The sequence below is a fragment of the Oncorhynchus kisutch genome, linkage group LG24, assembly GCF_002021735.2.
Source record: "Oncorhynchus kisutch isolate 150728-3 linkage group LG24, Okis_V2, whole genome shotgun sequence".
NCBI classification, from domain to species: Eukaryota; Metazoa; Chordata; class Actinopteri; order Salmoniformes; family Salmonidae; genus Oncorhynchus; species Oncorhynchus kisutch.
Genome location: NC_034197.2, coordinates 37,884,688 through 37,897,682, shown reverse-complemented (window position 1 = coordinate 37,897,682; position 12,995 = coordinate 37,884,688). Strand labels below are relative to the sequence as shown.

General features: G+C 41.9%; 1 protein-coding gene across 2 annotated transcripts; it reads right to left on the bottom strand.

Annotated features, from left to right (window-relative positions):
* Positions 1–7,810: 7,810 nt before the first annotated feature.
* On the bottom strand, positions 7,811–11,281 carry LOC109884461 (perforin-1). 2 transcript variants are annotated; one of them, XM_020476427.2, is made up of 3 exons: positions 11,218–11,281; positions 10,019–10,575; positions 7,811–9,303 (listed from the first exon to the last, which is right to left on the bottom strand). In XM_020476427.2, exons 2-3 carry the CDS (start codon positions 10,549–10,551, stop codon positions 8,262–8,264), a joined length of 1,575 nt encoding a protein of 524 aa, XP_020332016.1. In that variant the 5' UTR covers positions 10,552–10,575; positions 11,218–11,281; the 3' UTR covers positions 7,811–8,261. The 2 variants fall into 2 exon arrangements, with proteins under 2 accessions (XP_020332016.1, XP_031660256.1); XM_031804396.1 differs by having other exon boundaries at positions 9,205–9,639.
* Positions 11,282–12,995: the final 1,714 nt, after the last annotated feature.

The following is a 12,995-nucleotide window of genomic DNA, read 5'->3' as shown; positions in this document are numbered from 1 at the left end:
CAGTGATAATACCAGCTGCTATCTTTAAGAGGTAGGGGGTCCAAGTTGTCTGGACCTGCAGACTTTTTAGTGTCTATTGCCTTTAGTGCTTTATAGACCTCAGCATAAGAAACAGGCTCAAAGTTAAAATGGTTGACGTAAGGGCAAATATTATAGTTGACTGTAACAGAGATGACATTAGAGGCCTGGGACCCACTATTATTAAAACTGAACCAGCAGATATGATGTGCTAAAAAACCCTACAACATGGTCTTTATCCTTCACATCAATAGAATCCATCATTAAATGGTCGGGAAGGCCAGAGGATACATTAGAACCTGATACTGATTCGATTAGCGTCCAGAACTTGGTAGGGTTGTTTAGGTTCTCTGTGACTGCATTTAAATAGTCATCTGATTTGTACAATTAGGTACATTTGTTTCTTAGCTCTCTGAAGGAGGCCCAGTCAACATGAGCATTTATATGTCTCGTTTGAGCCCGGGAGACGATTCTTGTTTCCAATAGAATCCTGCCAAGTTATCTGAAAACCAGGGAATGTACCTTCCCCTGATTCTAACTGGCAGGTTCACATGTCTGCCAGTGTTGAATGTTCTGGTTAAAGTTTGACGTCAGACGGGATTCGAGGACACACTGACAACGTATCTGTGACGTGGCAGCTGATCTCATGACTTCCCACAAGCCACTCTGTTGTTCCCAGAACATTTGGTGCTATGTGATTATTATTGTGTATAGAAGGCATTTTACTCTGCTTCTCTTCTGGACGTGTCCTCCCCGAATACTTGTAATGAACCGGATTGATCTTGATTGTCTTTATCAACGACCACTCTCCTTTTTTTATTCACCTGTTTGTTCAGTTACCAGCTGTCACATTTAATTCTCACTAATGGTCCTAAACTGCTTTACAGACTGCAGTAAACTGGAATAGAGAATACCATGATGATGGCATCACTCTCTGGCACTCACCTGGTCCACCTGTGCCTGCTGGCCTGGTCTTACCTGGGCCTGTCAGAGGTCTCTAACTGCCGCCAGGGGACCACCCAGGGGACCATCCAGGGGACCATTCAGGGGACCACACAGGGGACCATCCTGGGGACCACCCAGGGGTGCAACAACGCTGCCTTTGTTCCTGGCCACATCCTAGTGGTCCAGGGCTTCGACTAAGTCACGCTGCGGCTCGAAGGGGCCTACGTGATCGACTCCCAGAGCTACTTGACCACCACATCCAACTACTGTACCCTGTGTGAGAACCCACTGCACCAGGTTTCAGAAGCTGCCCCTCTCTGTGTATGAGTGGTTGGTCGACAGTGGTTGGTCGACTGGAGCACTCCAGCTTTGCCTATACCTCTGTCAGCTCCTTGGTGGAGAGCGTCTCCTCTGTGATAAAGAATGACTGGGGGAGGGACGGCAGTGGGGCTGGCAGCCTGCAGCAGTAGGGAAGTCTTCAGTGTCCGGACAGAGTGGACAAGTCCCTCTTCTCACTGTAACAGCTGCTTCTACTGCAGTAGGATCACGTGTAGTAGTCTGTCACATGAGAGAATAGAGCTGGTTGGATGTGAGAGCAGACATACGTGTTTGTCATAAGAATTTGTGACAGAAGTTGATTTAACAGTAGGATTTTTTTTTTATGTGTTTAAAGCATGTTTACAGCATGTTCACAGCCTGTATAAAGCATGTTTACAGTATGTTTACAGCCTGTATAAAGGATGTTCACAGCATGTTTACAGCCTGTATAAAGGATGTTCACAGCATGTTTACAGCCTGTATAAAGCATGTTCACAGCATGTTTACAGCATGTTTACAGCATGTATAAAGCATGTTTACAGCATGTATAAAGCATGTTCACAGCATGTATAAAGCATGTTCACAGCATGTTCACAGCATGTATAAAGAATGTTTACAGCATGTTTAAATAATGTTTACAGCATGTTTACAGCATGTATAAAGCATGTTCACAGCATGTTTACAGCCTGTATAAAGAATGTTTACAGCATGTATAATGCATGTTCCCAGCATGTTTACAGCCTGTTCCCAGCATGTTTACAGCATGTTCACAGCATGTATAAAGCATGTTCACAGCATGTTCACAGAATGTATAAAGAATGTTTACAGCATGTTTAAATAATGTTTACAGCATGTTTACAGCATGTTTACAGCATGTATAAAGCATGTTCCCAGCATGTTTACAGCATGTATAATGCATGTTCCTAGCATGTTTACAGCCTGTTCCCAGCATGTTTACAGCATGTTTACAGCATGTATAAAGCATGTTCACAGCATGTTCACAGCATGTTTACAGCATGTTTAAAGGCTGTTTACAGCCTGTTTACAACATGTATAAAGCATGTTTACAGCATGTATAAAGCATGTTTACATCATGTTTACAGCATGTATAAAGCATGTTCACAGCACGTTTACAGCATGTATAAAGCATGTTCACAGCATGTTTACAGCATGTATAAAGCATGTTCACAGCATGTTCACAGCATGTTCACAGCATGTTTACAGCCTGTATAAAGAATGTTTACAGCATGTATAAAGCATGTTCACAGCATATTTACAACATGTTTAAAGAATGTATACAGCATGTATAAATCATGTTCACAGCATGTTCACAGCATGTTCACAGCATGTTCACAGCATGTTTACAGCATGTTTACAGCATGTTTAAAGGATGTTTACAGCCAGTTTACAACATGTACCTGTTAAGGATAGGGCTGATGGCTGCCCCCTTTGGGGTGATTGCGTGCCCATGTTAAACAGAAAACAAATCTGTCAAAAATTGCTAATATATGCAATTAAAAATTATTATTGAATAGAAAACACTCTAAAGCTTCTAAAACCGTTTAAATTATGTCTGTAAGTAAAGCAGAACTCTCAGGGCACTCATTCTCCCAAACTCTCTCTTGTCATCATAAAAGTTGGCCCGACTTTGACGTCATCGCCCCCACCCTTCCCAAGCACCTACAGTCCTGGGAACAGTTCCTATGCCTTCAGCGTGGTGTCCGCTTTCAATGGGGCTTCTCATTGTGTGAATCGCCGGGCCGAATCCTTTCGGTCACGCGAGAAAACAGGTTACTCTCATGCGCGTTCTGCTCCGGTGGTGTCTTTCTTCCAAGATTGATTAAACGATGCCTGTGTTTCTCTTCGTCCTGAGAATTGCTGTGAAGCTATATAGCATGCTAACGCTGTGTTCTGAACATAGTTTGACAAGTTTAGTCGACATATAATATGTAATTTTGACGTTTTGGTGCGCACCAACTTTACTTTTTGGCTGCATTTCAACCGAAATATGTCGTGTTTGATAACCGAAAGACACAGACTTCAAAAATAAAGCTGTTTTTGGTAAGTATAAACCCTTCCAGGTCTTCTGATGGAAGAACAGCAAAGGTAAGGGAATATTTATGTGTTAAATTTGGGTTTCTGTGGACTCCGAGATAGAGGAGCCAAAATGCTAATTGCTGAGCGTCGACTCACATTATAGCCTAGTGAACGAAATCTGTAAAGTAAAAAATAAATGTAACACAGCGATTGCATTTAGAAGAAGTGTATCTTTCTATATATATGTAGAACATGCATATTTAGTCAAAGTTTATGTTGTGTATTCCATGTTAGCTGACGGCGTGTGCCAAAGCCATCGTCATTTCTCCGGACATTTGAGTAGCATTTTTTTAACATGGCGTCATTGTAAACAGAGATTTATGGATATTTATGGCATATTATTGAAAAAAACATAAATGTACTGTGTAACATGTTATATTACTGTCATCTGATGAAGATTTCAAAAGGTTAGTGAAATTATTTTTCTTTTAATCCTGCGTTTGGTGATTGCATATTTTGTTCAATTTGGCTATGGAAATTAGCTGTGTCTTCGGTGTGTCTTCGGTGGTGGTTTGACATAAATATGTGCTATGTTTTCGCCGTAAAACATTTTAGAAATCTGACTTTCTGGCTAGATAAACAAGTTGTTTATCTTTCATTTGAGCTATTGGACTTGTTAATGTGTGGAGGTTAAATATTTCTAAGAATATTTTTGCATTCCGTGCGCCACCGTTCCAGCTGACGGTGGGGGGGCTGATCCCCAATTGGGAACCAACATCTTTGTCAGGTTAAAGAATGTTTACAGCATGTTTACATCATGTTTACAGCATGTATAAAGCATGTTCACAGCATGTATAATGAATGTTTACAGCATGTATAATGCATGTTCACAGCATGTTTACATCATGTTTACAGCCTGTATAAAGCATGTTTACAGCATGTATAATGAATGTTTACAGCATGTATAATGCATGTTCACAGCATGTTTACATCATGTTTACAGCATGTATAAAGGATGTTTACAGCATGTTTAAAGCATGTTTACAGCATGTTTACAGCCTGTATAAAGCATGTTTACAGCATGTTTAAAGAATGTTTACAGCATGTTTAAAGAATGTTTACAGCATGTATAAAGCATGTTCACAGCATATTTACAACATGTTTAAAGAATGTTTACAGCATGTTTCAGGATGGTACGTTGGTGGTTGAAGATATCCCTCTATTGGTGTGGGGGCTGTGCTTTGGCAAAGTGGGTGGGGTTATATCCTTCCTGTTTGGCCCTGTCCGGGGGTGTCCTCGGATGGGGCCACAGTGTCTTCTGACCCCTCCTGTCTCAGCCTCCAGTATTTATGCTTCAGTAGTTTATGTGTCGGGGGGCTAGGGTCAGTTTGTTATATCTGGAGTACTTCTCCTGTCCTATTCGGTGTCCTGTGTGAATTCTCTAATTCTCTCTTTCTTTCTCTCTCTCGGAGGACCTGAGCCCTAGGACCATGCCCCAGGACTACCTGACATGATGACTCCTTGCTGTCCCCAGTCCACCTGGCCGTGCTGCTGCTCCAGTTTCAACTGTTCTGCCTTATTATTATTCGAGCATGCTGGTCATTTATGAACATTTGAACATCTTGGCCATGTTCTGTTAAAATCTCCACCCGGCACAGCCAGAAGAGGACTGGACACCCCACATAGCCTGGTTCCTCTCTAGGTTTCTTCCTAGTTTTTGGCCTTTCTAGGGAGTTTTTCCGAGCCACCGTGCTTCTACACCTGCATTGCTTGCTGTTGGGGGTTTTAGGCAGGGTTTCTGTACAGCACTTTGAGATATCAGCTGATGTACGAAGGGCTATATAAATAAATTTGATTTTATTTTAATTAGATTTGTTTACAGCATGTGTAAAGGATGTTTACAGCATGTTTAAAGCATGTTCACAGCATGTTTACAGCATGTTTAAAGCATGTTCACAGCATGTGTAAAGCATGTTTACAGCATGTTTACAGCATGTATAGGGGCGGCAGGGTAGCCTAGTGGTTAGAGCGTTGGACTAGTAACCGAAAGGTTGCAAGTTCAATTCCCCGAGCTGACAAGGTACAAATCTGTCGTTCTGCCCCTGAACAAGCAGTTAACCCACTGTTCCTAGGCCGTCATTGAAAATAAGAATTTGTTCTTAACTGACTTGCCTAGTTAAATAAAGGTAAAATAAAAAAATAAAAAATTGAAAATGTATAAAGCATGTTCACAGCATGTTCACAGCATGTTTAAAGTGTGTTTACAGCATGTTTAAAGTCATTGATTGTCACGCCTCTTCCCACTCTCTCTCCTTGGCACTCGAGGGTGCCAGGCTGCTCTGTATTACGCACTCCTGTCACCCTCATTACGCACTCCTGCCACCCTCATTACGCACACCTGCCACCCTCATTACGCACTCCTGCCACCCTCATTACGCACACCTGCTTCCCTAACGCGCATCAGCGATTCATTGCACTCACCTGGACTCAATCACCATGTTATTACCTATTATCTGTCTGTTCCCCAGCTCTGTTCCCCGCTTCTGCATTCATTTTTGATTGTCGTTTTGTTACACGGTTCTGTACGGTACCATGTCTGTGCAAAATTAAATGTTCCCGCTCCGTACCTGCTTCTCATTTCCAGCGTCGGTTCTTACATTGATCTCGCTTTTTCAACCCCCCAAAAAATTCTGCGACTCCCTTCAGCAACCAACTACACCTTGACGTCCACCAGGAGGCGCTGTCCCTCCCCAGAGGCTCAACAGAACCACTCTACACATGTACCAGCGTTTCATCAGCACAAATGACACACTACAGCCCTCAGGTGGTCACTCCAAGTGAAATACTGTACCATGTTTGACTATGACTGCTTTTATTGTCTCAAAACTATTTGAGTTTTTTTTTAATCTGTTTTTTGGGATTGTAAGCTATTGTATTATTGTGGAGAGACAATTTCTCTCTCTCTATATATATATATATATCTATATCTATATATACTATTAACTTCTTTAGGCGACCCTGGGAGGAGGGCTGAAGAGTGTGACCTCCATCCACACCTGCTTGGCCACTCTCAACAAGGTGTCTGTCTGTGAGGAACTGTGTGCATCACAGGAGACTGCTGAGGGGAGGATGGCTTGTAGCCTTGAGTAGCTGGTGCAGGATCATCCTCAGTAATAGGGGCAGTGTGTCAAGACACTCCTGGGGATTCTTTAATCACATGACCGAGGTGTCAGGGGGAAGCGGTTGGCAGGGTCAGGGCTTCTACGACTGGTTGAATAGCCTAGCATCTGGGTCAACCTAGACAATGGCACTTACTCTCTCCTCCCTCTGCACACACTGGTGGCTGACGTCAAGTGTAACCAATGCAGACCCTCTGTTAACTAAGGTGCAAGTCTCATATAGTAGATGAAAGACACATGTTTCTCTGTCTGCCTTAATTTACCCACTTTCAATGTTTCCTCTTTCAACTCACTCTGGTACTAAATGTGATCATAAAATGTTGTTCACTTTTACACCGAGTGTACAAAACATTAAGAAGACCTTCCTAATATTGAGTTGCCCCCATTTTGCCCTCAGTACAGCCTCATTTCGTCGGGGGCATGGACTCTACAAGGTGTTGAAAGCGTTCCACAGGGATGCTGGCCCATGTTAACTCCCAATGCTTCCACAAGTTGTGTCAAGTTGGCTGGATGTACTTTTGGTGGTGGACCATTCTTAGAAACTGTTAAGGGAATTTTTATCAATGATGACTAATTATGTATACATTTCAATCAGGACTGACTAATCAGAATACTATCATGTTACTGTATATGTACTAATCAGAATACTATTATGTTACTGTATATGTACTAATCAGAATACTATTATGTTACTGTATATGTACTAATCAGAATACTATTCTGTATATGTATGAGTTTTCTTTCTTGATCCCAGTACTGAATATAATGTGTGTGAATGTGGTCAAGAGTTAGAACAATGACTGGCTGCTATTTGACTTTAAGACCGGGCTCTGTCGATCTCTATAAAATAAGGGTCATACAAATTCTTATGAATTGACAGAGTGTTTAATATGAATTGGGAATTAAAACAGAGGAATTAAATTCCTGCAACATAAACACATGGGAAATTGTTGAGTATGAAAAACCCAGCAGCGTTGCAGTTCTTGACTCAAACCGATGCGCCTGGCACCTGCTACCACACCCCGTTCAAAGGCACTTAAATATTTTGTCTTGCCCATTCACCCTCTAAATGACACACACACACACAATACATGTCTCAATGGTGTCAAGGCTTAAAAATCCTTCTTTAACCCGTCTCCTCCTCTTCATCTACACTGATAGAAGTGGATTTGACTAATTATATCATTAAGGAACCATAGCTTCCGCCTGGATTCACCTGGTCAGTCTATGTCATGAAAAGAGATGTTCATAATGTGTTGTACACTCAGTGTACTTTACAACACTCTTTGAAATAAATACAAAAGCTAAAACAATCAGGAGAAGAAGAATTTATTATGTAGTAAGTAGGTCGTATTCCCCATCACATGAGATACATACTGCAACATCTGATACAACTAAAGGATAACTAAGGACTACATTTCCCTCCGGTGGTTAAAATGCTACATTACAGAAGTGCTTTCATTCATTTTCATGAATAATTCCCATGAATAATTTTTCATGACTGTTCTCCTACATTGTTATCAGTGTTGTAAAATAGTTTAGGTAAAAATAATTTTAAAGTACTACTCAAGTATGAGAATTGAATACTTTTTACACCACTGATTGTTACATACATAAAATACGATGATCTAAAAGACTAAAGAAGAAAAAATGTAAAATATTTCAAATATTTCAAAGGTCAAATTGTATATATTATTATCCTACTGTAATCAGTCACTATGACTCTCTCGTGGATTAACTGTGATTCTTCACTGATTTTCCCCTCTAGTTTGGGGAGGGGTAATATTGGTCACATTTATCACCAGTCAGGTGTTTGTCACAAGTTAATGTGTAAGAGAATGTGAAACTCCCATTACTGAGTCCACAGCTATGCACGTGGCTCCCCTGCTCCAGGTTTACAGAACACCCACCCTGGAGGTCATCGTCACGTTCCCCTGGGTCCTTATCCCACACCTGGAGCTCTAGAGAGGACTGGGTGTTTACATAGTTAAAGTTGAAATGTGTATGCCAAAGTGGATCATAGGTAGTGATCCAGCGGGTCTGCCTGTGCTGACCTGAACACCACAGTTTGACGTAAACCTCTGGTTCGGCCATCCCATCACCCCTTAGACTAAACCCACGGTCCACAAAGACTGTTAGTTTGCCTCTCCCTGCCAACAGGGGGCAGCAATCAGCAGAGAGGTCAGGTGAATCCCTGCATGCTTGATTCTCTGTCTTTATTCTCTTAATCCCGCTGTCGATCACATACTGACTAATAGCTGTTTGTAGATCAGCGCTCGTCTGTTTGTCATCAACCAGTTGAGATAGAGGCTGCAGGGAGAAGGATACCATTTCCGGAAACTCATTTAGGCTTTTCATCCATTTTAAGAAACTATCTATATTAGCTTTTCTCATAGAAGCAACTCCATTTAGGGTTCTCCCACCGTTCACTTCCGTGTGGTGGCTTAAGAAACCCATGCTGTACCCTGTTGCACTGTCAGAGTTGCTAGCGACCTTCGAACATTGTCCACCCAAAAGGTTTAGCCCTAAGTCAACGGGCAGTCCTACAGGTATGTCCAAGTCCAACCCCATACTCAGACATGTTTCCACGTCGGACACAAAGACCTTGTTTAGGGCTGCTAGACAGGTGCGAATGCTAGTCACCCTCTTCATCATCCCTCCGAGGTCTCCATCACTGATGTAGTGGGTTCCGTAGGTATCAATGATGTCCTTGTACGCCTCACTGTTGGATGTGTAGTGGTGTGGCAGAGAAGCTATGCGTCGCTGGAAATCCAGGCTAAGTGGGGGTTTACTGGGTACACTGAAACTAAAAGAGGGTTAGAGTGGGTGTTTACTGGGTACACTGAAACTAAAAGAGGGTTAGAGTGGGTGTTTACTGGGTACACTGAAACTAAAAGAGGGTTAGAGTGGGGGTTTACTGGGTACACTGAAACTAAAAGAGGGTTAGAGTGGGGGTTTACTGGGTACACTGAAACTAAAAGAGGGTTAGAGTGGGTGTTTACTGGGTACACTGAAACTAAAAGAGGGTTAGAGTGGGGGTTTACTGGGTACACTGAAACTAAAAGAGGGTTAGAGTGGGTGTTTACTGGGTACACTGAAACTAAAAGAGGGTTAGAGTGGGGGTTTACTGGGTACACTGAAACTAAAAGAGGGTTAGAGTGGCTGTTAACTATGCAGTTATAAGAAATGTACAAATCTCCTATATATCAGGGCGACACAATTCAGGCCCTATAGTTTCACAGTCCTGCTGGTTTTCATTTTGCCCTGGTATGTAATTGATCAATTAATATTACTAATTGGCTGGAGAGCAAGTCTGGTCCCTCCCTGGAAATGATGTCTTTGCTTAATAAAAGGTTGTGCTGAAAATCTGCATGACTGTGACCCTTTTTTTTTAAAGTGTTTCAAAAGCCATTTTATGGCTAAAGTTTGCTGAAAACGCTGAGAGAGTGCTGCACAATTGCTTCAAGCACTTAGAATTGAAATATACATGACCTCACAAACATCATGATACATGGCCTGACCTGTAGACAGAGCAGGTAAATTGTTGAAATGAGAAGGAAGACTTGTCTGCGTTTGAGTGTGCGGATGCAAAGCCGTACACCTTGGACTTGCTGCCTGCTAACTGCAGATCTACATTCTCCAGTTTTAGCCCCGCCTTCCAGTCATTCTCTATAAAGAAGGCTATATCATCCACAAGAGAGCTGACAGAGTAGTAGTAGGAACTCAGAGTCTTCCTCTTGCAGTCACTTTCGGCCCGCCAGTCCTTCATATGCAAGGGGAGTTTCTGAAGCTCACCTCCCATAAGTGGGTTCACACATACCATGCAGGAGTTAGCCAAGTAACTGTTGACATCAAACACGGAGGCCCGTTTTTGTCTCAGTGTTACGACATCATAGCCCATCCCAGCCAGTTTGTAGCCAGGCACAAAGGAACAATTGGCGCATTCTTCTGGGGTCCCTAGACGACAGGTGAACACTCCCTCCAAGCTCGACAGAGCCAGGAAACCCATGAACACCGGGTGAAACACGGGAGAGAGGACGACTGATGCTGTCATCGTTGTCACTCCTGATTGGTCAATCTAGAAGAGAGGATTTAAATAACGAAGGTTGTCACCGGAAGGTTGCAAGTTCAAACCCCCGAGCTGACAAGGTACAACATCTGTTGTTCTGCCCCTGAACAGGCAGTTAACCCACTGTTCCTAGGCCGTCATTGAAAATAAGAATTTGTTCTTAACTGACTTGCCTGGTTAAATAAAGGACAAATAAAAAACAATATACTGTCTAAAATGAACTACTTTCTTTTTTTTAAACAAAGTGTTTTGGTTTAAAAGACTGAAGTAATAGTCATTGTGTTGTGGGAAGTATAGTAGAAGACAGTGGAATCAAAATGATCCCCTTCCTCAGCGGAACCTTTTTTCTCATTTGTAGAATAAAAAATCTAAAAATCTACAAATGAGAAAAAAGGTTCCGCTGAGGAAGGGGATGATTTTGATTCCACTGTCTTCTACTATACTAACTGCCTTGTTCAGGGGCAGAATGACAGATGTTGTACCTTGTCAGCTCAGGGGTTTGAACTTGCAACCTTCCGGTTACTAGTCCAAAGCTCTAACCACTAGGCTACCCTGCCGTTCATAAAATACTCAAACGTTTAGATCTATTGTTAATATGATTTGATAAATGTTCCTTCTCTCCCCGGTTGTCCTATGGCTGTCAATACTTACAACGTAAAATCCACAGCAGATCTCTCTGTCCTCTCATGTCCACATGAAATGATCTCTGTACCCACCAGCTCTCAGAGTAAACAAAGACTGGCTCCTTATCGTGTTACAAACTGCATGGTGGGAAACGGAGTTTATGCATTGATTCTACATATCTGGCAAACCAGCAGGAAAAATACAATGTAGTGTAGAGTAACCGTAGTGTAGAGTAACCGTAGTGTAGAGTAACCGTAGTGTAGAGTAACCGTAGCGCAGAGTAACCGTAGCGTAGAGTAACCGGAGCGTAGAGTAACCGTAGCGTAGAGTAACCGGAGCGTAGAGTAACCGTAGCGTAGAGTAACCGGAGCGTAGAGTAACCGTAGCGTAGAGTAACCGTAGCGTAGAGTAACCGTAGCGTAGAGTAACCGTAGTGTAGAGTAATGACAGACATCATAAAGCAAAAACTGCTACGTTTTCACCAACAAAACTGTCAGCAGTCACATACAGAGCTGAACACGTGTTGTTGTGTGTTGAAAATGTATTTCATTTTATTTTACCTTTATTTAACCAGGCAAGTCAGTTAAGAACAAATTCTTATTTTCAATGACGGCCTAGGAACTGTGGGTTAACTACCTGTTCAGGGGTAGAACGACAGACTTGTACCTTGTCAGCTCGGGGGTTTGAACTTGCAATCTTCCGGTTACTAGTCCAATGCTCTAACCCTGCCACCCCATGCTTTCTGTACTTGGCCCAATCTCTATCCACTTGTATCCAGTTTGAATTATTCCCACAGTGGTAAGATTTCATAAAATCTCTTCTTATTGATTCAACAGAGGATATGATATGATCTGTTTTCATAGTGTTTGTAATCTAACTAGGGTCAATGATACACATCTGGGGCTTCAAAATAAATATCCAGACGCCTGCTGTAAACACTGGAATGTTTGTTCAAAATAAATAAATAATCACAAAAGTGGGACATAGACATTGATGTCTAATTTGCAATTATTATTATTATTTTTTTGATTCCCAAAGATGTGGTTATAACTTACAGAGACTTTACTGATCATTTTCTGGACCATCCTCATGTGCATTGTGTTTTTCATGGGCATAGCAAAACGTGGTTTTTCAAGATAACATGTTTTTCATGGGCATGGCAAATGTGGTTTTTCAAGATAACATGTTTTTCATGGGCATAGCAAAACGTGGTTTTTCAAGATAACATGTTTTTCATGGGTATAGCAAATCAAACTCTCTGAGGGCATTGGCCTGCAGAGCATCTCCATGTCAAAAGCAACCCTGAGTAGGTCAGTTGGAGAATTCATTCTAACTTATTCGCATATTACCCAGAGTGCCTTTCGAGTGAATGGTAGTTAACACCCGTGACTTAATTTGTTAGTGGCAGAGATATCATTGTTGTATTCAATGATTTTCAGTACCGTAGCCTTCACCAAGTGAGTGTTTAAGTGAGCACGTTATCTTTCAAATTAAACTCTTTATGAAAATACATTATATGTATCATAAGGCCATTATTTGAGGGGCTAGTTACACCCTAACGCAGTGGTCTGAAACTTACAGGTCACATCAAACCCGCAAGTCACATTATGCTGGCTTGCAAGGTGATGTGTTATTTCTATCGGAATCCAGCCCAAAGTGAGGATATCCAACCATTTGAACTTCTAATTCACCTGCAACCAGTATTCAGAATGACTGCCAGGGAAGATTGTTTACTGACCACAGGAGGCTACTGAGGGGAGGATGGCTCATAATAAATGGCTGGAATGGAGTGAATGGAATGGTAT

Coding starts and splice junctions, on each gene's coding strand:
- LOC109884461 (XM_020476427.2), bottom strand. CDS start 10,551: ATGACAGCATCAGTCGTCCTCTCTCCCGTGTTTCACCCGGTGTTCATG. Junction 9,304..10,018: donor TTTACCTGCTCTGTCTACAG/GTCAGGCCATGT, acceptor ACCCTCTTTTAG/TTTCAGTGTACCCAGTAAAC.